Source organism: Schistocerca gregaria, chromosome 9 (assembly GCF_023897955.1).
Source record: "Schistocerca gregaria isolate iqSchGreg1 chromosome 9, iqSchGreg1.2, whole genome shotgun sequence".
NCBI classification, from domain to species: domain Eukaryota; kingdom Metazoa; phylum Arthropoda; class Insecta; order Orthoptera; family Acrididae; genus Schistocerca; species Schistocerca gregaria.
Genome location: NC_064928.1, coordinates 127347230 through 127372939, shown reverse-complemented (window position 1 = coordinate 127372939; position 25710 = coordinate 127347230). Strand labels below are relative to the sequence as shown.

At 43.4% G+C, this 25710-nt stretch overlaps 1 protein-coding gene and 1 non-coding gene across 2 annotated transcripts in view; one reads left to right on the top strand and one right to left on the bottom strand.

Annotated features, from left to right (window-relative positions):
- LOC126291462 (uncharacterized) overlaps positions 1-25710 on the bottom strand; it is a 119059-nt gene that overhangs the window by 75499 nt on the left and 17850 nt on the right. The window contains exon 2 of the mRNA XM_049984974.1: positions 6816-7157. Within this exon, the coding sequence (XP_049840931.1) occupies positions 6816-7157 (342 nt within the window). The remainder of the gene's footprint in view (positions 1-6815; positions 7158-25710) is intronic.
- Positions 24630-24704, top strand: Trnat-ugu (transfer RNA threonine (anticodon UGU)). The gene has a single exon. It is a non-coding gene; the product is annotated as a tRNA-Thr (tRNA).

The window sequence follows — 25710 nt, the reverse complement described above, 5'->3', positions numbered from 1 at the left end:
AAATATGCGCAGACTATAACGCTCTCTCCTCCAGCCTGGACCCTTACGACGATTGTTATAGGTTATTTTCTCTGTTGGCTTTCAAATGTTTCACGCCGTACTCTCCAACGGCTATCTGTCTGATGGAGTAAAATATGTTTGTTCATTTATTTAATTTATTTATCGCATGGAAACAACAGCAAACATCGACAAGTACATAAAGTTTAATTATGTACCCTACTGGCCATTAAAATTGCTACACCAAGAAGAAATGAAGATAATAAACGGGTGTTCTTGCACAAATGTATTACACTACAACTGACATGTGATTACATTTTCATGCAATTTGGGTGCATAGATCCGGAGAAATCAGAACCCAGAACAACCACCCCTGGCCGTAATAACGGCCTTGATACGCCTGGGCATTGAGCCAAACAGAGCTTGGATGGAGTGTACAGGTACAGCTGCAAATGTAGCTTCAACACGAGACCACAGTTCATCAAGAGTAATGACTGGCGTATTGCGACGAGCCAGTTGCTAGGCCACCATTCACCAGACGTTTTGAGTTGCTAAGAGATATGGAGAATGAGTTGGCCAGGGCAGCAGTCGAACTTTTTCTGTATCCAGAAGGTCCAGTACAGGACCTGTAACATGCCGTCGTGCATTATTCTGCTGAAATGTAGGGTCTCGCAGGGATCGAATGAAGGGTAGAGCAACGAGTCGTAACACATCTGAAATGTAACGTTCACTGTTCAAAGTGCCGTCAATGCGAACAAGAGGTGACCGATACATGTAACCAATGGCACCCCATACCATCACGCCGGGTGACACGCCAGTATGACGATGACGAATACACGTTTCCAGTGTGCGTTCACCGCTATGTCGCAAAACACTGAAGCGACCTTCATGATGCTGTAAACAGAACCTGGATTCAACCGAAAAAATGACGTTTTACCATTCGTGCACTCAGGTTCGTCGTTGAGTAAACCGTCGCATGCTCTCATGTCTGTGATGCAGCGTCAAGGGTAACCGCAGCCATGGTAGCCGAGCTGATAGTCCATGCTGCTGCAAACGTCGTCGAACTGTTCGTTGTCTTGCAAACGTCCCCATCTGTTGACTCAGTGATCGAGACGTGGCTGCACGATCCCCTACAGCCATGCGGATAAGATGCTTGTCATCTCTACTGCTATTTATACGATGCCGTTGGGATCCAGCACAGCGTTCCGTATTACTCTCTTAAACCCACCGATTCCATATTCTGCTAACAGTCATTGGAGCTCGACCAACGCGAGCAGCAATGTCGCGATACGATAAACCTCAATCGCGATAGCCTACAATCCGACCTTTATCAAAGTCGGAAACGTGATGGTACACATTTATCCTCTTTACACGAGGCATCGAAACAACGTTTCAGCAGGCAACGCCGGTCAACTGCTGTTTGTGTATGAGAAATCGGTTGGAAACTTTCCTCATGTCAGCACGTTGTAGGTGTCGCCAACGGCGCAAACCTTGTGTGAATGCTCTGAAAAGCTAATCATTTGCATATCACAGCTTCTTCTTCCTGTCGGTTAAATTTCGCGACTATAGCACGTCATCTTCGTGATGTAGCAATTTTAATGGCCAGTAGTGTATGTTCTTTCTGGATGGGAATACACGTAACATGCGAGTGCAGGTGTCTTACACAAGAACGACGACAGATAGAAGTTTGAGTGTGAGCGTGATTCGTGCACAAATAGCCCGAAAGGTTAACGCTACCGCTCACCTAAAGTGAGAAACCAGGGCTCGAGTCCCGGTCCGCCTCTCAGCACATGATGTAATATTCCTGGCCCACTCTGTGCAGCCCCCAAGGATCAAATCGCGTTACATAACTTGTAGGAACATGAAACGTATTGACCTTGACGCTAGAACAGCCGATTGCTCAGAAATCTCGTGGCATCAAATAATCAGAGAACCTACAATCGACGGCAAAATTAATGAACTTGGTGATAAACTCACTGCCCTCTATGACAAACATGCACCTGTGCGCACAGTCCGTGTAAGAAAATCTCCTGCTCCATGGCTGACAGCTGAATTACGTCAAATGATGACTAATGGGGATGCTGCCCACAGGCGTTTCAAGGCAGATCCGAAACCCGAGCGTTTCGAAGAATATAGAAAGCTACGGAACAGAGTGAAACAATGCATTCGCAATGCCAAAATCAGGCACGCTCGCTCCCTTGTATGCAGCGATCTGACACCCACGACTCTATGGAAGAATCTCCGTAGCTTGGGGGTCGGAAAGGCAAAATCGGAAACTACTTTTCATGTGTCAGCTAACGAATTAAATGAATTTTTCTCTGCACCTCTGAATACCAGCACGGCTGATAATTACCGTCCACAAGAATCCCCAAACAGGATAACTAACAACGATACCTTCCATCTAAAACATGTAACAACAAATACGGCAAGAAAAGCAATAATGAGAATCTCTTCTGATGCAATAGGCAACGACAGTATCGGTATAACCATGATTAAGAATGTTGCCGATATCTTAGTACCTGTCTTAACTGACATATTTAATTTTTCCCTCGTGAACGGAATATACCCCACTGCATGGAAAAGAAGCATAATTCGACCCATCCCTAAGATCGAAAACCAACAACTGCCTAGTGATTACCGACCAATTAGCATACTGCTTGCTGTTTCTAAAGCACTTGAATATATTGTTCATGACCAAATCACTGAACACTTGCATGAAGTAAGTCTATATGACAAATTTCAATCCGGTTTCCGTAAACATCACAGCACAAACACTGCTCTAATTAAAGTAACTGATGACCTGAAATATGCCATCGACAATCGAAAGGCAACAATATTGACGCTACTGGACTTCAGCAAAGCTTTTGACACTGTCAACTTTGACATATTACTCAGAAAAATGCAACAGCTTAATTTCTCTGATAGTGCAATGAGATGGTTTGAAAGCTACTTAAAAGACCGACAGCAATGTGTTGTCTGCGCAAATGAAAAATCTTCCTGGAAACATGTTTCTTCAGGAGTGCCACAAGGATCAGTCTTAGGACCACTTTTGTTTTCTTTATATGTCAACGATATTTCGTCGGTTTTGTCCTCCTGTAAACATCATTTCTATGCCGACGACCTCCAGCTCTACCTAAGCGTCAGACCTGAAGACGTAAACACTGCAATCGCTCAGATGAATGATATGTCTTCAGTAGCGACATGGGCGAAAAACCTGGGGCTTAAAGTAAATGCAAAAAAGACGCAAGTAATCTTAATAGCCCATCAGAAATTAATAAGTTCAGATTTCCGCGAACGGCTACCTCCTATTCTGCTCGAAGGTACTCCAATACCATATCAGAAAACAGTGAAGAACTTGGGTGTAACTTTGGACGAGCATCTCAACTGGGTGGAGAATACAGTCGCAGTGTGCCGAAAGACGTCTGCTTGTCTCTATGCTCTCAAAAAGTTTCGGAACATATTCCCACTGGACTTGAAACGCCAGCTCGTGCAAGCACTCGTTCTACCGAACCTCCACTATTGTGATGCGATTCAACAAGGCATGAGTAGTAAAAACAAAAGACGGCTAGAGCTAACCATGAATGCCTGTGTGCGTTACACCTGCAACATTCGCCGATATGATCATGTTAGTGCTTCATACTCCGAGCTAGGGTGGCTGCGGCCGGACAAACTGTGTGACTACCACACTCTATGTCTACTTCACCGACTCCTCATCGCGCAAGCACCCCAGTACCTAGCTTCAGAGATTAAAAACCTGTCATGCCATCATAATCGAAACACGAGGTCACTCTTATCTGGTATCCTAACTGTGCCCACTCACAAAACAAAAACTTTTGCAAACTCCTTCTCAGTTGCCGCTGTCCGCCTCTGGAACAAACTGCCCCTTACCTTGAGGAAAATTCAATCTCCTGTTGCTTTTAAGAAGAAGTTGAAGCATTTCCTACTATCATGCGCATAAAATTCTCCACAAAATTAAAGTGCAAGGCCAATCCTCTCATCTGTCAAATAGCAAAGCTAGCGTCTCCTATCTTGCTCCTGAGATGCCTTCCTCTTCATCTATCTCTATTAGCCACGCAGTCTTCTTTTCCTTTATATTTTCCTTAATTATGTTTCATCATGTCTCTCTATTCTTCTCCTCCTTTCACCATGAGTCTCCCTCATACTCCCTGCTGTCAGCACTCCTATCTAAAACCTTTCTCTTCAATAATGTATTTTTCGAGGTGTACCTTTCTAATTGTTTATCTCACTTTTTGTATTAGATGTAGTTTAACATGCCTACTAAAACATATGACTGTAAAATAAGTAGAATGCCTGGTTAAATGTAAGAGAGGGCCTGATGGCCCTATCTCGCCAGGTTAAATAAATAAATAAATAAATAAATAAAATAAATAAATACTCGTAATGTATAGCCGAAAATTGTTTATTTTTGTAACTGCGAATAAATTTCCTATATTTCTAGACAACTGTAGTCGGAGCAATGCCTCTTCCTTCAATAATACGTGCATGTCCGAAGGAATATTCCATCGTGATTCTCAATAACATAGGCACTGCTGTTTTGTATTTATTCGCCAATACCAGGCTCTCCGCTCTCAATAAATATGTCCTCCTTGGACTGGAATACGCGTAACGTATGAGCGCAGTTGATGAAACAAGGACGACGGGGTGCAGAAGTTTGGTTTAGACGTATTCGCGCACAGATAGTCTAAGTGGTTAAGCTGATCGGTGTCGTAAAGCGAGAAATACGGTTTCGAGTCTCGGTCGCGCACAACTTTTCTTTATTTTATTTCTAATTCGGAGTCCCGAAGGTAGTTCCGTTTCGCTATTGCGAATCATTCCTGTACTCAATTTAAAATGGATTTGGCAACTCCTTTCATCAAATAGTATTTACTTAAGAATATCACTTTGGATTCCATAGAAATATTGGAACACGTGAGGCAATACTGACCCTACGACTTATCTTAGAAGCTACATGTTTCTAGCATTTAGAGACGTAGAGAAAGCTTTTGACAATGTTGACTGGAACACTCTCTTTCATATTCTGAAGGTGGCAGGGGTAAAATACAGGGAGCGAAAGGCTATTTACAATTTGTACAGAAACCAGATGGCAGTTATAAGAGTCGAGTGGCATGAAAGGTGTAAGGAGGCTGTTTAGGTTTTCTTATTGGAAACGCCTCGTAGCGCTCTGTATGAAAATCACTGGCTGTGCTGTGTGCAATCTCTGGCTAGTTTGCATTGTTGTCTGCCATTGTAGTGTTGGGCAGCTGGATGTTAACAGCACGTAGCGTTAGGCAGTTGGAGGCGAGCCGCCAGCAGTGGTGGATGTGGGGAGAGAGATGGCGGAGTTTTGAAATTTGTAAGACTGTATGTCATGAACTGCTATATACATTATGACTTTTGGACACTATTGAGGTAAATACATTGTTTGTTCTCTATCAAAATCTTTCATTTGCTAACTGTGCCTATCAGTAGTTAGTGCCTTCCGTAGTTTGAATCTTTTATTTAGCTGGCAGTCGTGGCGCTCGCTGTATCGCAGTAGTTCGAGTAACCAAGATTTTTGTGGGGTAAGCGATTTGTGAAATGTATAGGTTAATATTAGTCAGGGCTATTTTTTTTGTTGGGATTTTTGAAAGTCAGATAGCGTTGCGCTAAAAATATAGTGTGTCAGTTTAAGCACAGTGATGTATAATTTTTCATATGGGACGTTTCAAAGGGAAGCAATGGTTGGGAAGGGAGTGAGACAGGGTTGTAGCCTATCCCTACACTATTCAATCTGTATATTGTGCAAGCAGTAAAGGATGCAAAACAAAAATTCAGAGTAGATATTAAAATCCATGGAGAAGAAATAAAAACTTTGAGATTCGCCGATGACATTGTAATTCTGTCAGACACAGCAAAGGACTTGGAAGAGCAGTTGAACGGAATGGACAGTGGCATGAAAGGAGAATATAAGACGAACATCAACAAAAGCAAGACGAGGATAATGGAATGTACTCGAATTAAGTCGGGTGATGCTGAGGGAATTAGATTAGGAAACGAGACACTTAAAGTAGTGAAGGAGTTTTGCTATTTGGGAAGAAAAATAACTGATGATGGTCGAAGTAGAGAGGATATAAAATGTAGACTGGCAATGGCAAGGAAAGCGTTTCTGAGGAATAGAAATTCGTTAACATCGAATATACATTTAAGTGTCAGGATGTCCTTTCTGAAAGTATTTGTATGGAGTGTAGCCATGTATGGAAGTGAAACATGGACGATAAATAGTGTGGACAAGAAGAGAATAGAAGCTTTATAAATGTGGTGCTACAAAAGAATGCTGAAGATTAGGTGAGTAGAACACATAACTAATGAGGAGGTACTGAATAGGATTGAGGAGAAGAGAAGTTTGTGGCACAACTTGACTAGAAAAAGGGATCGGTTTGTAGGACATTTTCTGAGGCATTAAGGGATCACCAATTTAGTATTGGAGGGCAGCGTGGAGGGTAAAAATCATAGAGGGAGACCAAGAGATTAATACACTAAACAGATTCAGAAGGATGTAGGTTGCAGTAGGTACTGGGAGATGAAGAAGCTTGCACAAGATAGAGTAGCATGGAGAGCTGCATCAAACAAGTCTCTGGACTGAAGACCACAACAACAACAACATCACTTGCTTTGTCCAGTTCAAAGAGGATTCATGTTACAGCAGATACACACAGAAATATTGAGAATAGGGGACCCTTATACAAAACATATAATACAGTTGCAATGGTAATGTTAATTGCAGACGAAAGGTGAGCAAGACTCAGGTGTCCGCTGTTGACGAATAATAAGTGGAGTACTGGAGGTACAAGCGGGACGGTGAGGAAGCATCGAGCAGTCTGGAACCGGCTGGAAGAGCCCGGCCGCTCCAGGCGCCTCGCCCCTGCTCCGCTCGAGACTCCAGACGGGCTGCGCCGCAGGTGGCGTGTGGGGGCGCGTGGCCTGGCTCTGCGGCCACCCCACCCCCACCCCCGCGCCCACCCCCGCTGCTCAATAAATCAATAGCGGCGCCGGCGGCCGCGGCCGCGGCCCCGCCCTGCCAGAGCGGAGCCACCCCCGCCACCCACGGCTCGCTGCTGCCCCCGCAGCCACCCTGCAGCACAAGCCTCCGGAACAGACCAGCCTCTCCAGCGTACGGCGTCCTAACACACAGATTTCCGCCTTTTAACGATACAGCACTTCTTGCCCACCTCTACCTTTCTTTACGTCATCAGTGTTCTAGCCTGATTTCTTATCCAACACTGGAAAATCCAGGTTGGAGTAGTAGCATATTATGAAGAGGATACATTGCAGCTCACCATGTAGTGGAAATGTGTCGCAGACAGGCACAACAAAAACGCGACTAAACACGTACGCTTTGGGCCAGAAGGCCTTCTTCTGAAATGGACAACATTCACATACGGATTCACGAAAGCGGAGCTCACACACACAAACACACATGATCACTATCTACGGCTGACGAGGACAGGCTATGTGTGTGTGAGGCGCGGTTGAGCGAATCTATGTTTGTATGTTGTCCATTTCACAAGGCCTTCTGGCCGAAAGCTTACGTGTTTAGTAGCCTTTTTGTTGTGCCTGTCTGCGACCCAACATCTCCACTAGATGGTGAGCAGCAATCTACTGATTTTTCATCCAGTATTCGAACGCGTAAGCCGTCGGCATCGTTCCTATGGTCTGTCAGTAAACTGAAGAGCGATATAGCGAGTCCCCCCACTCTTCCAACCCAGCTACGTCACAAGGCGCTCCTACAGGCTGTTTCACAACATACCACCGGCCCTGCCGCGGCGCGCGCTTTAAATCTGTGGCGTATTTCTTCCTCTGACGAAATTTTTGAATTTAGTCCACGCCCTTTCAATTGGATTTAAATCACAGTTGTATGGTGGAAGTCGCAGCACACTGTGCCCATAACCTTCAAGTATTTTATTAATTTCAAATGCTTTGTCTTCCAGCTTATGTTGTTTAATTAAATGATATAATTTTGTTTTCATCATTGACATATCAACTTTCACCTTAGTTTTTAATAATAATTCAATAATTTCCCTTTTAGTCGAGGACCTAGTCGGAGCTTTGTTATGCTCCTTGTTGTGACTTGATGTGTTGTCCATTCGGTGCCAGATTCGGAATTACTTTAGTCGGTATCCAATTTGAAAAATTTTCGTTGCTCATTTGCCCATGGTAGTCCCCTATTGCATATCCCGCTTAACAAATTAGCTCTGCGTTGGATAAAAACCCAAATTTTCACCCAATATTGACCACTATAATCCTATTGCTTCAGCTAACATTGTCGATAATGCTATCAACGCCAGGGCCCCGCCAACATTTTCTGTAAGTAACTATTTATCAATATAAAAGAAATTTTCTGCCTAGCTCCCTTAATTTCCTCGGTTCAAGTACTAAAATAGCCAGTCAATTATATCCGTTCTCTCTATCAGAATCTTTCGTTTACTTATAGATCTTTTCCATGTAAATCCCATTTCAAGCAGTGTTTTATGTTAAACATCTTTCTGCCAAAAAAAAAAAAAAAAACGATTTTTTGTTTCACAGCAGTAAGTAATGCCGTAACGTCGGCATTATTTTTTTGTTTTTGTGAAAGTCCTCCATCGTTTGCCGAATGATCGATTTTGTGAAACTGCCTCTAACAATGAGTTTCCTCCCAAAATTATCAGTTTTCCTTCGTGGCGGTTTCAGTAAACCGCGCAGTTTATTTTCGCGCTTCTTCCTTATGCGTCCTATTTTGCCGAGGCTGACGTTTGCATAAACTGCAGCCCTTTGATTGGGACTGGTAATATGCCAACAGTTCTTTTTGTGCCGCCTCTTTAACACTTGATGATGTAACATTAGAGACGATTAAACGCTCGTTGCTCCATAAATACCTCATCTTCTTCATATTCTGCATGTCGCTTATCAATCACTTCCGGATACCGAAGTATATCAGTATGCATACAAAATTAACTGACTAACAATGGCAATTAAGATCACACGAACAGAACGACGATCTACAGCGCTAGGCAATTAACGTGCAACAGATTGTAGGTGCCCCCGTAGGCCTGTGGCAGGGTTCTTCTGGGAAAGGCCACTTCCCCCACCAAAAGCGCTGCTCAATCTTAAATTTACAGACAGACTATACTAGGTTGGGGATCTCTTTGTATACCAGCCTAGGGTTGTAGGATTTCGCAGCACTAACAAGGAAGTTATAGGCTTGTCACCCCCTCGAGTTGGGGCGTGGAGTGTCAGAAGTTTGAACAACGTGGGGAAGCTAGAAAATCTGAAAAGGGAAATGCTGGCTGAATTTAGACGTAATGGGAGGGGGGGCGGTGGCTAAAGTGAAATGGAAGGCAGACCAGCATTTCTGATCAGATGAGTATAGGGTAATATCAACGGCAGCAGAAAATGGTATAAAGGAAGTCTGATGCGTTAATAATAGGAAGGTAGGGAAAAGAGTGAGTGGTTGTGAACATTTCAGAGATGTTCTCATCAGAACAGGCAACAAACTGACGACGGTAGGCCGCGCGGGATTAGATGAGCGGTCTCGGGCGCAGCAGTCATGGACTGCGCGGCTGGTCCCGGCGGAGGTTCGAGTCCTCCCTCGGGCATGGGTGTGTGAGTTTGTCCTTAGGATAATTTTGGTTAAGTAGTGTGTAAGCTTAGGGACTGATGGCCTTAGCAGTTAATCCCATAAGATTTCACAAACTGTTTTGCACGACGGTAGGGTAAACATACATCCCGACGTCGCAAGCAGAGGATGAAGAGATAGAAGAAGTATATGAGGATATTGGACGTGTATTTCAGTACGTGAAGTGAGACGAATATGTAATAGTCATGTGGAATTAGAAATGTGGTTGTAGGCGAACGAGCAGAAGAAAGTGTTCAAAAATGGCTCTGAGCACTATGGGACTTAACATCTATGGTCATCAGACCCCTAGAACTTACAACTACTTAAACCTAACTAACCTAAGGACATCACACAACACCCAGTCATCACGAGGCAGAGAAAATCCCTGACACACCCGGGAATTGAACCCAGGAACCCCGACGCGGGAAGCGAGAACGCTACCGCACGACCACGAGCTGCGGACGAAGAAAGTGTCACGCGAGAATATGGTCTCGGTAGCAGGAAAGAGAGAGGAGAAATACTAACTGAGTTCTGCAATAAATACCGGTTAATAATAGCGAATACTCTGTTGACGAAACATAAGAGGAGGAGATATACTTAGAAAAGGCCGGAAAATACGGGAGATTCCAGTTAGATCATGGTCAGGAAGAGATTCCGAAATCAGATAATCGATTGTAAGGGGCGTACTATGCCGCACATATAGAATCAGATCAGAATTTAGTAATGAAATAGGGTAGGCTGAAACTTAAGAGGCTACAATTATCGCACATTCAGCTCAATAGCCTATGCATCCAATTTGCTAACAAGAATGATTTACAGAAAATGGTAAAATATTGGGGACCTGTTAGATGACTATCAGGACAACTTTAGGAAAGGTAAAGGCGCCAGAGAGGGATTTCTGACGTTGTGATTGATAATGGAAACAAGACTGAAGAACAATCAAGACACTTCGTTAGGCGTGGAATAAGCGTTCGACTATGTAAAATTGTGCAAGGTATTCGGTACTCGTGAATAAAATAGCGATAAGCTATAGGGAGGAACAGGTAACAGGCAATGTACACAAAAGGGAGCAATCAAACTGAAAGACCAAGAAAGAAGCGTTCGAATTAAAAACAGATCAGATAGCGACTTGGTATTTCGTCCATGATGTTCAATCTATACGTAGCGAGAAACAGTGACGAAAATCAAAGAAAGGTTCAAGATAAGGATTGAAATTGAAGCTGGAAGGAAAACAATGTCAAGGTTCGCTGATAACATTGTTATCCTCAGTGAAAGTGAAGAAAAATTTGCAAGAGGCGTTCTACATGTACATCTTCACACATCTACATCTACATACATACTCCGCAATCCACCATATGGTGCGTGGCGGAGGGTACCTCATACCACAACTAGTATCTTCTCTCCCTGTTCCACTCCCACACAGAACGAGGGAAAAATGACTGCCTATATGCCTCTGTACGAGCCATAATCTCTCTTACCTTATCTTTGTGGACTTTACGCGAAATGTTAGTTGGTGGCAGTAAAATTGTACTGCATTCAGCCTTAAATGCTGGTTCTCTAAATTTCCTCAGTAGCGATTCACGAAAAGAACGCCTCCTTTCCTCTAGAGACTCCCACCCGAGTTTCTGAAGCATTTCCGTAACACTCGCGCGATGATCAAAACTACCAGTAACAAATCTAGCAGCCCACCTCTGAATTGCTTCTATGTCCTCCCTCAATCCGACCTGATAGGGATCCCAAACGCTCGAGCAGTACTCAAGAATAGGTCGTATTAGTGTTTTATAAGCGGTCTCCGTTACAGATGAACCACATCTTCCCAAAATTCTACCAATGAACGGAAGACGACTATCCGCCTTCCCCACAACTGCCATTACATGCTTCCACTTCATACCGCTCTGCAATGTTACGCCCAAATATTTAATCGACGTGACTGTTTCAAGCGCTACACTACTAATTGAGTGTTTAAACATTACAGGATTCTTTTTCCTATTCATCTGCATTAATTTACATTTATCTATATTTAGAGTTAGCTGCCATTCTGTACTCCAATCACAAATCCTGTCCAAGTCATCTTCTATCCTCCTAGAGTCACTCACCGACGACACCTTCCCGTACACCACAGCATCATTAGCAAACACCCGCACATTGCTAACCACCCTATCCAAAAGATCATTTATGTAGATAGAAAACAACAGCGGACCTACCATACTTCCCTGGGGCACTCCAGATGATACCCTCACCTCCGATGAAAACTCACCATCGAGGACAACGTACTGGGTTCTGTTGAGTGGAATAAGGAGATATATGGATTGACAGTAAATCGAAAAAAAGTGAAAGTAATGAGAAGCAGACGAAGTTAAGGAATTCTGCTACCTAGGCAGCAAAATAAGCTTCAAGACGGACGAAAAGCAGACGGGCACTGGCAGAAAGGGCATTCTTGGCTAAGAGATGTCTGCTACTATCAAACATAGGTCTTAATTTGGGGATGAAATTTCTGACCTTTTACGTTTGGGACTCAGCATTCTGTAATAGTGAAACATGGAAAACCGGCACAGAAGGGAATCGAAGGATTTCAGATGTGGCGCTACAGAAAAACGTTAATAATTAGGTGGACTGATAAGACAAGGGTGATGTTTTCCTAAGATTAGGCGAGGAAAGCGATATATGGAAAACAGCAACAAGTAGAAGGGGAGGGTGATAGGAAAACTGTTAATGCCACAAGGTATGACTTCCGTGGTACTAGATGGAGCTGTAGAGGGTCAAAACTGTAGAGGAAGACAGACCGGAAAAGTTTGTACGGGAGAGGAATTTATTGCGTGCTGTATCAGACCAATGAGAAGACTGCGACTAAATAATAATAATAATAACAATAATAATCGACAGTGTGAGGCGTCGCCAACGGTTTGGTTACAAGTGAAACATTTTAATAACTTCCTGTTGTTGTGAAAAAACTTTTTATTATATCCAAGCTTCAAAAAGCTTACGGCAAATAATGGAGAAGTGTTACGAGTGGAACAGGGAATTGCATCTATGCTTTATAGATCTATAAAACGCAAATGACCGGGTTCATAGGAGGAAGTTATTGTCTGTTCTACGAGATTATGAAATAGGAAGAAAACTTTTGAAAGCAATTAATGGTCTTTACATAGATAGTGAGGCAGCAGTTACAGTTGACGGTAAATTGAGTTCATGGTTCAGAGTAGTTTCAGGGGTAAGACAAGGCTACAACCTGTCTCCACTGTTGTTCATATTATTTATGGATCATTTGTTGAAAACAATATACTGGCTGGGTGAGATTAGGATATGTGAACACAAAATACGCAGTCTGACATATGCGGATGACTTAGTTGTGATGGCAGATTCGATTGAAAGTTTGCAAACTAATATTTCAGAGCTAGATCAGAAATGTAAGGACTATGGTACGAGGATTAGCATCTCCAAAACGAAAGTAATGTCAGTGGGAAAGAGATATAAATGGAGGGAGTGCCACATAGGAGGAACAAAGTTAGAACAGGTGGTCGGTTTCAAGTACTTAGGATGCATATTCTCACAGGATGGCAACATAGTGAAAGAACTGGAAGCGAGGTGTAGCAAAGCTAATGCAGTGAGTTCTCAGCTACGATCTACTCTCTTCTGCAAGAAGGAAGTCAGTACCAAGACTAAGTTATCTGTGCACCGTTCAATCTTTCGACCAACTTTGTTGTATGGGAGCGAAAGCTGGGTGGATTCAGGTTACCTTATCAATAAGTTACGGATATGAAAGTAGCTAGGATGATTGCACGTACTAGTAGATGGGAACAATGGCAGGAGGGTGTCCACAATGAGGAAATCAAAGAAAAACTGGGAATGATCTTTATAGATGTAGCAGTTAGGGCGAACAGGCTTAGATGGTGGGGTCATGTTACACGCATGGGAGATGAAGAGTTACCCAAGAGACTCATGGGTTCAGCAGTAGAGGGTGCGAGTCGGGGTAGACCAAGGAGAAGGTACCTGGATTCGGTTAAGAATGATTTTGAAGTAATAGGCTTAACATCAGAAGAGGCACCAATGTTAGCACTGAATAGAGCATCATGGAGGAATTTTATAAGGGGGATTATGCTCCAGACTGAACGCTGAAAGATATAATCAAATGATGATGATGATGATGATAATGATTCAAAAAGTGTAGTCAAAACAACAGAAAGTTATTAAGGCTCATGAAAATGGCTGCTTCGTCTGACGGCATTTTGATGCAAATTGCAACTAACTGTATTAGAGACAGAGAGAATGGAACAGTATTACGGTGACGGCTGCTCTTACTGATATTGGAAATTTGGAAATTTGTGGTAAGGTCTTATGGGACCAAACTGCTAACGTCATCGGTCCCTAAGCTTACGCACTGCTTAATCTAACTTAAACTAACTTACGGTCAGGGCAACACACACACCCATGCCCGAGGGAGGACTCGAACCTCCGACGGAGGGAGCCGCGCGACCTGTTACAAGGCGCCTGAGACGGCGCTGGTACCCCAGGCGGCCTTCCTGATATTGCACAGTGACAATACAGGGTGTCCGAAAAGCCTGTCCTTTATTACATAAAATGATAACTCAGGCTAGAAGTAAGATACAAATATGAAACCTGTGTCGAATTGTTTACAACTATCAAAGATGTTTTTTTGTTTTAGGTTCGCAGTACGTAAGTAGTGGATGAGGTGCACTGCCCAAGAAGCCATGTTAACCAGTCATGAGAAGGCACAGTGTGCCCTGTGGTACCATGAGACACGATCACAAAACACAGTGCAGAGACACTTCCAGACAACATTTGGAAGGAATCCACCTCATTTCAAGAGCATTAAAGCCTGGTATGAGAAGTTCAAGAACACAGGATCGTTTGCTGAACTTCCGAGGTCTGGGTGGCCATGCGGTTCTAGGCGCTGTAGTCCGGAACAGCGCGACTGCTACGGTCGCAGGTTCGAATCCTGCCTCGGGCATGGATGCGTGTAATGTCCTTAGGTTAGTTAGGTTTAAGTAGTTCTAAGTTCTAGGGGACTGATGACCTCAGATGTTAAGTCCCATAGTGCTCAGAGCTATTTAAACCATTTTTTAACTGAGGTCTGGTCGACCAAGAACCGCAGCAGACAGGATGGAAGCTGTAAGGCAGTCTTTTCTGCAAAGTCCGAAGAAATCGGTGCGCAGGGCCTCACGTGAAGTACAGATGCCAAAAAGTTCTCTCCATGACATTTTACACAAACGTTTCTTGCTTCGTGTATACGAAGTGCAAAGGCCTTGTTGCCCAATGACAGTACACGTCGGTATGACTTCGCGGTCGGAATGCTATCACGTGTTGAGGACGATGATGATTATCTCAGACGAATTGCCTTTTCCGATGAAGCGACCTTTTTTGTCAGTGGAGTAGTGCATCGCCATAATGTGCGCATTTGGGGTTCACAACACCCTGGCGAGGTCATGGAGTGCACCAGAGGTAGTCCAAAGGTGAAAGTTTGGTGCGCGCTTTTGCACGATCGAGTTAACGGGCCATTCTTCTTCGCTGAGGCTACCATCACACGTGCAATATATCTGGACATGTTGCAACTGCATGCTGTTCCTCAGCTGCTTCAGTATCACCCCGATGTCTTGTTTCTGCAAGAAGGTGCACCGCCTCATTGGGGTTTGGACGTCAGTGCCTATCTCGATATGACCTTCCCTGGGCGATGGATTGGTCGTGATAGGCCAACGGTTGGGCCTCGGCGCTCCCCTGACATAACCCCATCAGACTTCTTTTATAGGGTTATGTCAAGGACGAGGTCTACCGAACACTAGATCTTGAAACCCTGCGGCAACGTATAACCAAAGACGTTGAAGCATCCCTCCAGGGATGTTGGCTATTGTGTGAACGGAAACTGAATGTCGCCTAGATGTGTACGTGCTACCAAGTGTGCCCATGTGGAAGTTTACTGATGTGTGAAAAAAACTTTGATAGTTTGTAAACAATTGGACATCAGTTTCACATTTGTATCTTACTTCTAGCCTGAATTATCAATTTATGTATCAGGGAAAGACTTTTCGGACACCCTGTATGTTACACAGAACGTGTACTGAATCAAAACTGGCCACATACAACTGATTTAAAATAGAGAATGCTGAAACATGAGAGGCCGTTAAGAGAGTCGAAAGGGAAAGAGAAGAGGGCGGGGAAAATTTGGTGACCCTTATCATATGATTGGCAACGTCGGTTTTTGGCGAAGTACGAGACAGTCGCGTTCAGTGAGTCAATGAAACGGCGAGAAAAATCGAAAGACATTGCTGTGTGCTGTACTTAGTAACGAAATCGGTAATACTGTTAAGACACCACGGCGGTAATACATATAGCAAGCCTGGCTGCATACAGTGACGTGGCTGCAGCTGCAACTGCTGGTCAGAGCTAATATACAGCGTGCGAAGGGTGTGTGGAGAAGTGAAGGAGGCTTCACAGTATACACGACCACACTGTAACACCCGATCTGCTTCCCAAGGGAAAATAAGCATTAATCGCTTGATCTTGACCCATCCACTTGGAGGCGCTACCAAAACTAAAAACATAACACTTGTAATAGCTATACTTATTAGTTTACAAGTGTCTTAAATACAGACGTAATGTTGATCAGTACGCTGGTGTCAGTCACCAACAAAAACATACCCACTCATCCCAGTTACACCCTGTGGAATTGGGCATAATGTTGATGTGTACACCGTCCTCAGTCACCAACAAAAATACACTACTGGCCATTAAAATTGCTACACCACGAAGATGAAGTCCTACAGCCGCGAAATTTAACCGACAGGAAGAAGATGCTGTGATATGCAAATGGTTAGCTTTACAGAGCATTCACACTAGGTTGGCGCCGGTGGCGACACTTACAACGTGCTGACACGAGGAAAGTTTCCAACCAATTTCTCATACACAAACAGCAGTTGACCGGCGTTGCATGGTGAAACGTTGTTGTGATGCCTCGTTAAGGAGGAGAAATGCGTACCATCACGTTTCCGTCTTTGGCCGGATTGTAGCCTATCGCGATTGCGGTTTATCGTATTGCGACATTGCTGCTCGAATTGGTTGACACCCAATGACTGTTAGCAGAATATGGAATCGGTGGGTTCAGGAGGGTAATACGTAACGCCGTGCTGGATCCTAACGGCCTCGTATCACTAGCAGTCGAGATGACAGGCATCTTATCCCCATGGCTGTAACGGATCGTGCAGCCACGTCTCGATTCCTGAGTCAACAGATGAGGACGTTTGCAAGACGACAACCATCTGCACGAACAGTTTGACGACGTTTGCAGCAGCACGGACTATCGGCTCACAGGCCATCGCTGCGGTTACCCATGATGCTGCTTCACAGACAGGAGCGCTTGCGATGGTGCACTCAACGACGAATGGCAAAACGTCACTTTTCCGGATGAATCCAGGTTCTGTTTACAGCATCACGATGGTCGCATTCGTGTTTGGCGACATCACGGTGAACGCACATTGGAAGCGTGTATTCGTCATCACCATACTGGCTTGCACAAGACCCATGGCTGAAACAACGCGTTATTGACTTGCTCATAATTTGTGAAGCTCTTCTCTCGAACAAATCATCCAATTTTTCTGAAATCGTCACTATCTGTTTCTCTATGAGAGTACATTATTTCCAGTTTTGATGATTTTTTTTGGTGCGGTGAGTGGTTCGGATGATTTATTTTTGGTGTAGTGTCCTATTTGTTTTGTTGTAGAGTGTATGTGGACCGAAGAGTGGATGTAGTACTGCAAGGTCTGTATCGCTTAACAATATTATACATGGAACAACAATATATGTGAAGATTTAACCGCCTGTCAATTTTTCCCACTTTCATGCCTGATTTAGAGCAGGGTAGCGTACATCTCTTCCGTGGTTGCTGCAGGCCTAAGACTATTGATTCATTTTTTTAAGCTATGTGAAAAAAAGTATTTTTGAGCACAGTAACAGTTTATGTTGCGTATTTCTTAAGACTTATACGATAAAAAGGTGTACAACATCCAGTCCATTACATGGCACTACATTTTTGTTGTTTTTGTGGTCTTCAGCCAGCAGATTGGTTTGATGCAGCTCTCAATGCTACTCTATCCTGAGAGAGCCTCTTCATCTCTGAACAACTACTTCGACATACATCCTGTTGATCATGCTTACTGTATTCATCTCTTGGTCTCCGGTGGCGCAGTGGTTAGACACTGGACTCGGATTCGGGAGGACGACTGTTCAATCCCGCGTCCGGCCATCCTGATTTAGGTTTTCCGTGATTTCCCTAAATCGCTCCAGGTAAATACCGGGATGGTTCCTTTGATAGGGCACGGCCGGCTTCCTTTCCCGTCCTTCCCTAATCCGATGAGACCGATGACCTCGCAGTCTGGTCTCCTTCCCAAAACAACTCAACCCTCTTGGTCTCCCCCACCCCCATTTACCTCCAATACTGAATTACTGATCCCCTGGTGTTACTTAATATGTCCTATCATTTCTTTCGTCCCCAATTTTATTCGGGTTACATGATCGAACCATGTAATCTTCAGAACTCTTCTGTAGCACCATTCCGAAGAAATGTTGGAACACCTGAGGCAATACTGACTCTACGACTTATCTTAGAAAATAGATTAAGGAAAGGCAAACCTACATTTCTAGCATTTGGTGACTTAGAGAAAGCTTTTGACAATGTTGACTCTCTTTCAAATTCTAAAGGTGGCAGGGGTAAACTATAGGGAGCGAAAGGCTATTTACAGTTTGTACAGAAACCAGATAACAGTTGTAAGAGTCGAGGGACATGAAAGGGAAGTAGCGGTTGGGAAGGGAGTGAGACAGGGTTGTGGCCTGTCCCCAATGTTATTCAATCTGTATATTGAGCAATCAGTAAAGGAAACAAAAGCAAAATTCGGAGTAGGTATTAAAGTCAATGGAGAAGAAATAGAAAGGTTGAGGTTCGCCGATGACATTGTAATTCTGTCAGAGACAGCAAAGGGCTTGGAAGAGCAGTTGAACGGAATGGACAGTGTCTTGACAGGAGGATATAAGATGAACATCAACAAAAGCAAAACGAGGATAATGGAATGTAGTCGAATTAAGTTGGGTGATGCTGAAGGAATTAGATAAGGAAATGAGGCACTTAAAGTAGTAAAGGAGTTTTGCTATTTGGGGAGCAAAATAACTGATGATGGTCGAATTAGAGAGGATATAAAATGTGGCAATGGAAAGGAAAGCGTTTTTGAAGAACATATTTGTTAACATCGAGTATAGATTCAAGTGTCAGAAAGTCGTTTCTGAGAGTATTTGTATGGAGTGCAGCCATGTATGGAAGTGAAACATGGACGATAAATAATTTGGACAAGAAGAGAATACAAGCTTTCGAAATGTGGTGCTTCAGAAGAATGCTGAAGATTAGATGGGTAGATCACATAACTAATGAGGAGGTATTGAATAGAATTGGGGAGAAGAGGAGTTTGTGGCACAACTTGACAAGAAGAAGGGACCGGTTGGTAGGACATTTTCTGAACCATCCAGGGAATCACAAATTTAGCAATGGAGGGCAGCGTGGAGGGTAAAAATCGTAGAGGGAGACCAAGAGATGAATACATTAAGCAGATGCAGAAGAATGTAAGTTGCAGTAAGTACTGGGAGATGAAGCTTGCACAAGATAGAGTAGCATGGAGAGCTGCATCAAACCAGTCTCAGGACTGAAGACAACAACAACAACCACATTCCAAAAGCTGCTTTTGGCTTCTTGTTGTGTCTTGTTTCAGATGACGCCACATTGGGCGACTTGCGAGTGGTAGTGGTGAGGACAACACAACACCCTGTGGCGGAGAAAATCTCCAACCTGAACGGAAATCGAACGCTGGCCCGCTGCGTGGTAGGCAAGTACATGACCACTCAGCTAACCAGGCAGACATTCCAGACAAATACCTTCTGGAAAGACTTGTTAACACTTAAACCAACATTCAATGTTAACAAACTTCGCTAATTCAGAAACGCTTTTTTTGCCATTGCTAATATACATTTTATATCTTCTCTGCCTCGACCAACATCAGTTATTTTGCTGGCCAAATTACAAAACTCGTTTACTACTTTTAGTGTCTCGTTTGCTAATTAATTCCCTCAGTTTTGCCATATTTAATTCGACTACATTTCATCATTCTTCTTTTGCCTGTCTAAAATGTTTATCTTATAACCTTACTTTAGGACACTGTCCATACCGCTCACTTGCTCTTTGATGTCCGTTACACAGTTACAATGTCATCGGAAAACCTCGAAGTTTTTATTTCTTCTTCTTGATCTTTATTTCCTTCTCCAAATTTTTCTCTGATTTCCTTTATTGCTTGCTCAATGTACAGATTGAATAACGTTGGGGATAGGCTGTCTCACTCCCTTCTCAGTCACTGCTTTCCTTTCATGTTCCTCGACTCTTGTAACTGATGTCTTGTCTCTGTACAAGTTGTAAATAATCTTTTGCTGTCTGTATTTTTCCTCTGTTGCTTTAAGAATTTGAAAGAGTGTATTCCCTTCCACACTGCCAAAAACTTGCTCTAATCTACAGAAGTTATAAACGTAGTTTTGCCTTTCCTTAGCCTATCTTCTAGGATAAGTTGTAGTTCCTCTGGAATCGGAACTGATCCTCCGAAAAGTCGGCTTCTATCAGTTGCAACGTAACCTTTCAGTACTGGTGGTGGTAAAACTCCAGCTAAGTAGGAAGATTACTGTTGCTTAGTCATGTCCTACGGCTCCTGCAAACTTCCGTGTGTAGCAAATGGTTTCTCTAATACGTACGGTCCACGAAATTATGGGCCCCTGCTAGTTATTGCCGGGCATTAATAATTTCTAGCGGAAGGTTTTAACCAACCGGTAAAAATTTGAATGCGTCGAATAACGCAATATTTTCTTTGAACCACTACAGAAGGCACCTATACAGGGCTTAATAGGCAGTATATCGCTTTTATTTGATTTCATGACCTAGAATTCTACTGTTGTACTGACTTTCACCTATTCTTTATGATGGAGGGAGCAAATAATCAGTCGAGGGTAGACATTAATTGATATTTTTTCAGTAGCGATGGTATTTCAGCAAGTAGTCGTATTTATCACAACTGGTCTCTCCAGCTAACATGGTTGTTTCGCCACGTAATTGTGGAATGGGAGAGGGGAGCGTCGACCTGGCATCAATGTAATTTCATACAGACACGCAATTATACCTAAGCACATGCTTATTACATTGAATTGCTACAGGTGACCCAGAACAAGTTCAGCAAAGACACTACAGGCAAAACCAGGTCAGGGTGGAAGAGTATTTAAAATCCGATAATTTTCCTAGTGGCGAGAGTTTAAACCATTATTTTACTTATCGCGCAACATCGCCAACAAATCAAATAGTTGTGGTTGAGCGCAAGAAACATCATCACTTCAGTGCTATTCAGCACACGTGGCTAAGTTTCGGTAGCCAACAGAAATCCAGAAAACTGCGGACACACAATATTATTTCTACCCTATTTTACACTCGCCCACTATCGTATGATTATTCATCGTGTACAATATATTTTTAGACAGAAACTACAATTCATCGATGTGGCGGTTGCTCCAACCGACCGCGTGGCGCGAAAACAAGTTCACAAAGAAAACATATGTAAAATAAATAAAAATCCCCCAAAATATTACTGTAAATAAAAGAGCAGACTAAAATACATTGAATGAGTGAATTTCTGTTAAGCACAGAGCAAAAATATGACCGTGAGCTTAGGGCCCATGGTACCTGGCCTGACCAAGGCACAAACGCAAAGTTATACTGAAATTCGAATGAATTACGAAATTAAATGCCCTTACGCGGTTTAGTAGTAATCTCGCACCTGATTTCAAAATCTGGGCTTCATTACCGAGCAGATTTCAAACAATCTAATACCTTTGTTAACATACCTTTGTTAACATTACCAAAACGAGAGCTGCGTCTCCATGTCTGTCCAGCGCCACGACCCAGGAACAAGTGCTCCACCGGACGCTTCGCCTAACCGTTCTTCGTTCAAAAGGTGGTGGAGGGGATAATTCGCCAAGTGAAAAAAGTGGTCCAACTAAAACATTCATATTTCTTTACGTACTACACGAATATGTAATAAAAATGGGGGTTCCTACTTTAAAAAAAAAAAACACAGTTGATATCCGTTTGACCTATGACAGAGCCATCTAGCGTGCCAACCATAGGGCCATCTGGTTTCCCCCTTGTTTCGTTCTTTGTAGTTTTTTCGTTTGATTCTCATTTAGTGAGAAATTTGGCCCGGTCACTATCAATGGACCACCCTGTATAATGTTAAGACAGAGATTTAGGAACCACGTTTTTAACTGTAAGACATTTCCATGGGCAGATGTGGACTTTGACCACAATGTATTGGTTATGAAATGTAGATTAAAACTGAAGAAACTGCAAAATGGTAGGAATTTAACGAAATGGGACCTAGATAAAAAGAAACAACCAGATGTTTGTAAAGAGTTTCAGAGAGAGTATTGGGGAACGATTGACGAGAACAGGAGAACGAAATGCAGTAGAAGAAGGGTGGGTAGCTTTGAGAGGTGAAATAGTGAAAGCAGCAGAGGATCAAGTAGGTAAAAAGACGAGGGCTAGTAGAATAGTAGAAACCAGTCGGTAGCAGAAAAGATACTGAATTTAACTGATGAAAGGAGAAAATATGAATATGCCGTAAACAAAGCAGGCGAAAAGGAGTACAAACGTCTCAAAAACGAGATCGATAGTAAGTGCAAAATGGCTAAGCAGGGGCGGCTAGAAGACAGATGTAAGGATGTATATCATTAGAGGTAAGAAATTTATTGCTTACAGGAAAATTAAAGTGAACCACCTGTATAATTATCAAGAGCCCAGATGGAAAACCAGTCTTAAGCAAAGAAGAGAAAGCTGAAAGGTGGAAGGAGTGTATAGGGGGTCTATACAGCGGCGACGTACTTGAGGCTAATATTACGGAAGTGGAAGAGGACGTAGATGAAGATGAAATATATGAAACTGTGTGAAGAATTTGACAAAACACTGAAACACTCCTACTATGTGATCAAAAGTATCCGGACACCAGGCTGAAAATAACTTCCAGGTTCGTGGTGCTCTTCATCGGTAATGTTGGAATTAAATATGCTGTTGGCCCAAACGTAGCCTTGATGTCAGCTTCCATTCTCGCAGCCATACAACGTAGGTCTGTGCTGTAATTGTGCCACGCAAAACAACACGGGGTGCAAGCTCCTTCCATGAAAAACACGACCACACCAAAACACTACCGCCTCCGAATTTTGCTGTTGGCATTTCACACCCTGGCAGATGACATTCACCGGGCATTCGCCATACCCACACCCTGCCGTCACATCGCCACATTGTGTACCGTGATTCGTCACTCCACACAACGTTTTTCCACTGTTCAGTTGTCCAATGTTTACGCTTCTTTCACCAAGCGAAGCGATGCGTCGTTTGGCAGTTACTGGCATGGTGTGTAGCTTATGAGCAGCCACTCGACCATGAATTCCAAGTTTTCTGACCTCCCGCCTAACTGTCATAGTATTTACAGTGAATCATGATGCAGTTTCTAATTCCTGTGTGAAGGTCTGGATAGATATCTGCCTATTACACATTACGACCCTCTCAACTGTCGGCGGTCTCTGTTAGCCAACAGACGAGGTGGGCCTGTACGCTTTTGTGCTGTACGTGTCCCTTGACGTTTCCACTTCACTATTATATCGGAAACAGTGGCCCTAGGGATGTTTAGGACTGGAAATCTCGCGTACAGACGTATAACGCAAGTGATACCCTATCACCTGACCACGTTCGAACTCTATGAGTTCCGCGGAGCGCCCCATTATGCTCTCTCACGATGTCTAATGAATTCTGAGGGCGCTGATATGGAGTTCCTGGTAGATGGCACCACAATGCACTAAACATGAAAAACGTATGTTTTGGGGGTGTTCGGATACTATTGATCACATAGTGTATGTCGAAACAAAGCCCTTGGGCCCTGAGAGTAGACAGCATTCCATTAGAACTACTGACAGCCTTGAGAGAGCCAGCCCTGACGAAACTCCACCATCTGGTGGGAAAGACACATGAGACAGGTGAAATACCCTCAGATTTCAAGATGAATATAGTAACGACAATCCCAAAGAAAGCTGGCGTTGAGAGGTGTGACAATTACTGAACTATCAATGTAACAGGTCATGGCTACAAAATAATAACACTAATTCCTTACAGACGAATGGAAAAACTTGTAGAAGCTGACCGCGGGGAAGATCAGTTTGGATTCCACAGAAATGTTGGAACACGCGCGACATTACTGACCTTATGATTTACCTTAGGACCGAGCGAGGTGGCGCAGTGGCTAGACACTGGACTCGCATTCGGGAGGACGACGGTTCAATCCCGCGTCCGGCCATCCTGATTTAGGTTTTCTGTGATTTCCGTAAATCACTTCAGGCAAATGCCGGGATGGTTCCTGTGAAAGGGCACGGCCGACTTCCTTCCCCATCCTTCCCTAATCCGATGAGACCGATGACCTCACTGTCTGGTCTCCTTCCCCAAACCAACCAACTTACCTTAGGAGATAGGTTAAGGGTAGGCAAACCTACATATCTAGCATTTGTAGACTTAGAGGAAGCTTTGACAATGGTGACTGGAATATATATGAAGTTAGTATCTGTTCCCGAAAGAACAGATCTATTGATGACCGTGCAGCTTCTCTAGAATGAAATGATAATGAAATCGAAACCTAGCTGCAAAACAGGCGTTGATATACATCATTGGGGACATGTTGAAGATGTGTGCCCCGACCGGGACTCGAACCCGGGCTCTCTTGCTTACATGGCAGACGCTCTATCTATCTGAACCACCGAGGACAAATAAGTGATGGGCAAACATCTATAACGAATGTAGTGGTGTGGACATGTTGGGAATGTGGGTCTCACGGGGGGCGTGCAACGGATAAGTCCCTGCAAGCACACTATCCTCTGTACCCTCGGTGGCTCAGATGGATAGAGCGTCTGCCTTGTTAGCAGGAGATCCCGAGTTCGAGTCTCGGTCGGGGTATGCATTTTCAACATGTCCCCAATGATGCATATCAATGCCTGTTTGCAGGTAGCGTGTCGATTTAATTATCATTTCATGCTACTGGAATAGTCTCTATCAAATTCTGAAGGAGGCAGGGTTAAAATACAGGGAGCTATTTTCAATTTGTACAGAAAAAAGATGGCGCTTATTAAGAGTCGAGGAGCATGAAAGGGGAGCAGTGGATGAGAAGGGAGTGAGGCAGGGTTGTAGCCTATTCCCGATGTTATTCAACCTGTATACTGAGCAAGCAGTGAAGGAAATAAAATAAAAATTTGGATCAAGAATTAAAATCCGTATAGAAGAGATAAAAACTTTGAGGTTTGCCGACAACATTGTAATTCTGTCAGAGACAGCAAAGGACCTAGAAGAGCAGTTGAACGGAATGGACAGTGTCTTGAAAGAAGGATATAAAATGAGCATAAAAAAAAGCTAAACGTGGATAAAGGAATGTAGTCGAATTTAATCAGGTGACGCTGATGGAATTACATTAGGAAAGGAGACACTTAAGGTAATCGATGAGTTTTACTATTTGTGAAGGAAAATAACTGATGCTGGTCGAAGTAGAGAGGATATAATATGTAGACTGGCAATGGCACGGATAGCGTTTCTGATGAAGAGAAATTTGTCAACATCGAGTATAGATGTAAGTGTCAGGTAGTCTTTTGAGAATATTCGTATGAAATGTAGTCATTATAGAAGTGAAAGATGGACTATAAATAGCTTGGACAAGAAGAAAATAGAAGCTTTTGAAATGTGGTGCTACAGAAGAATGCTGAAGATTACGTGGGGAGATCACGTAACTAACGAGCAGGTACTGAACAGAATTGGAGACAAGAGGAATTTGTGACATAATTTGGGAAGAAGAATGGATCGTTTGGTAGGACATATTCTGAGGCATCAAGGGATCATAAATTTAATACTGGAGGGGAAGCGTGGGGTGTGAAAATCGTAGAGGGAGACCAAGAGGTGAGTGCACTAAACAGAT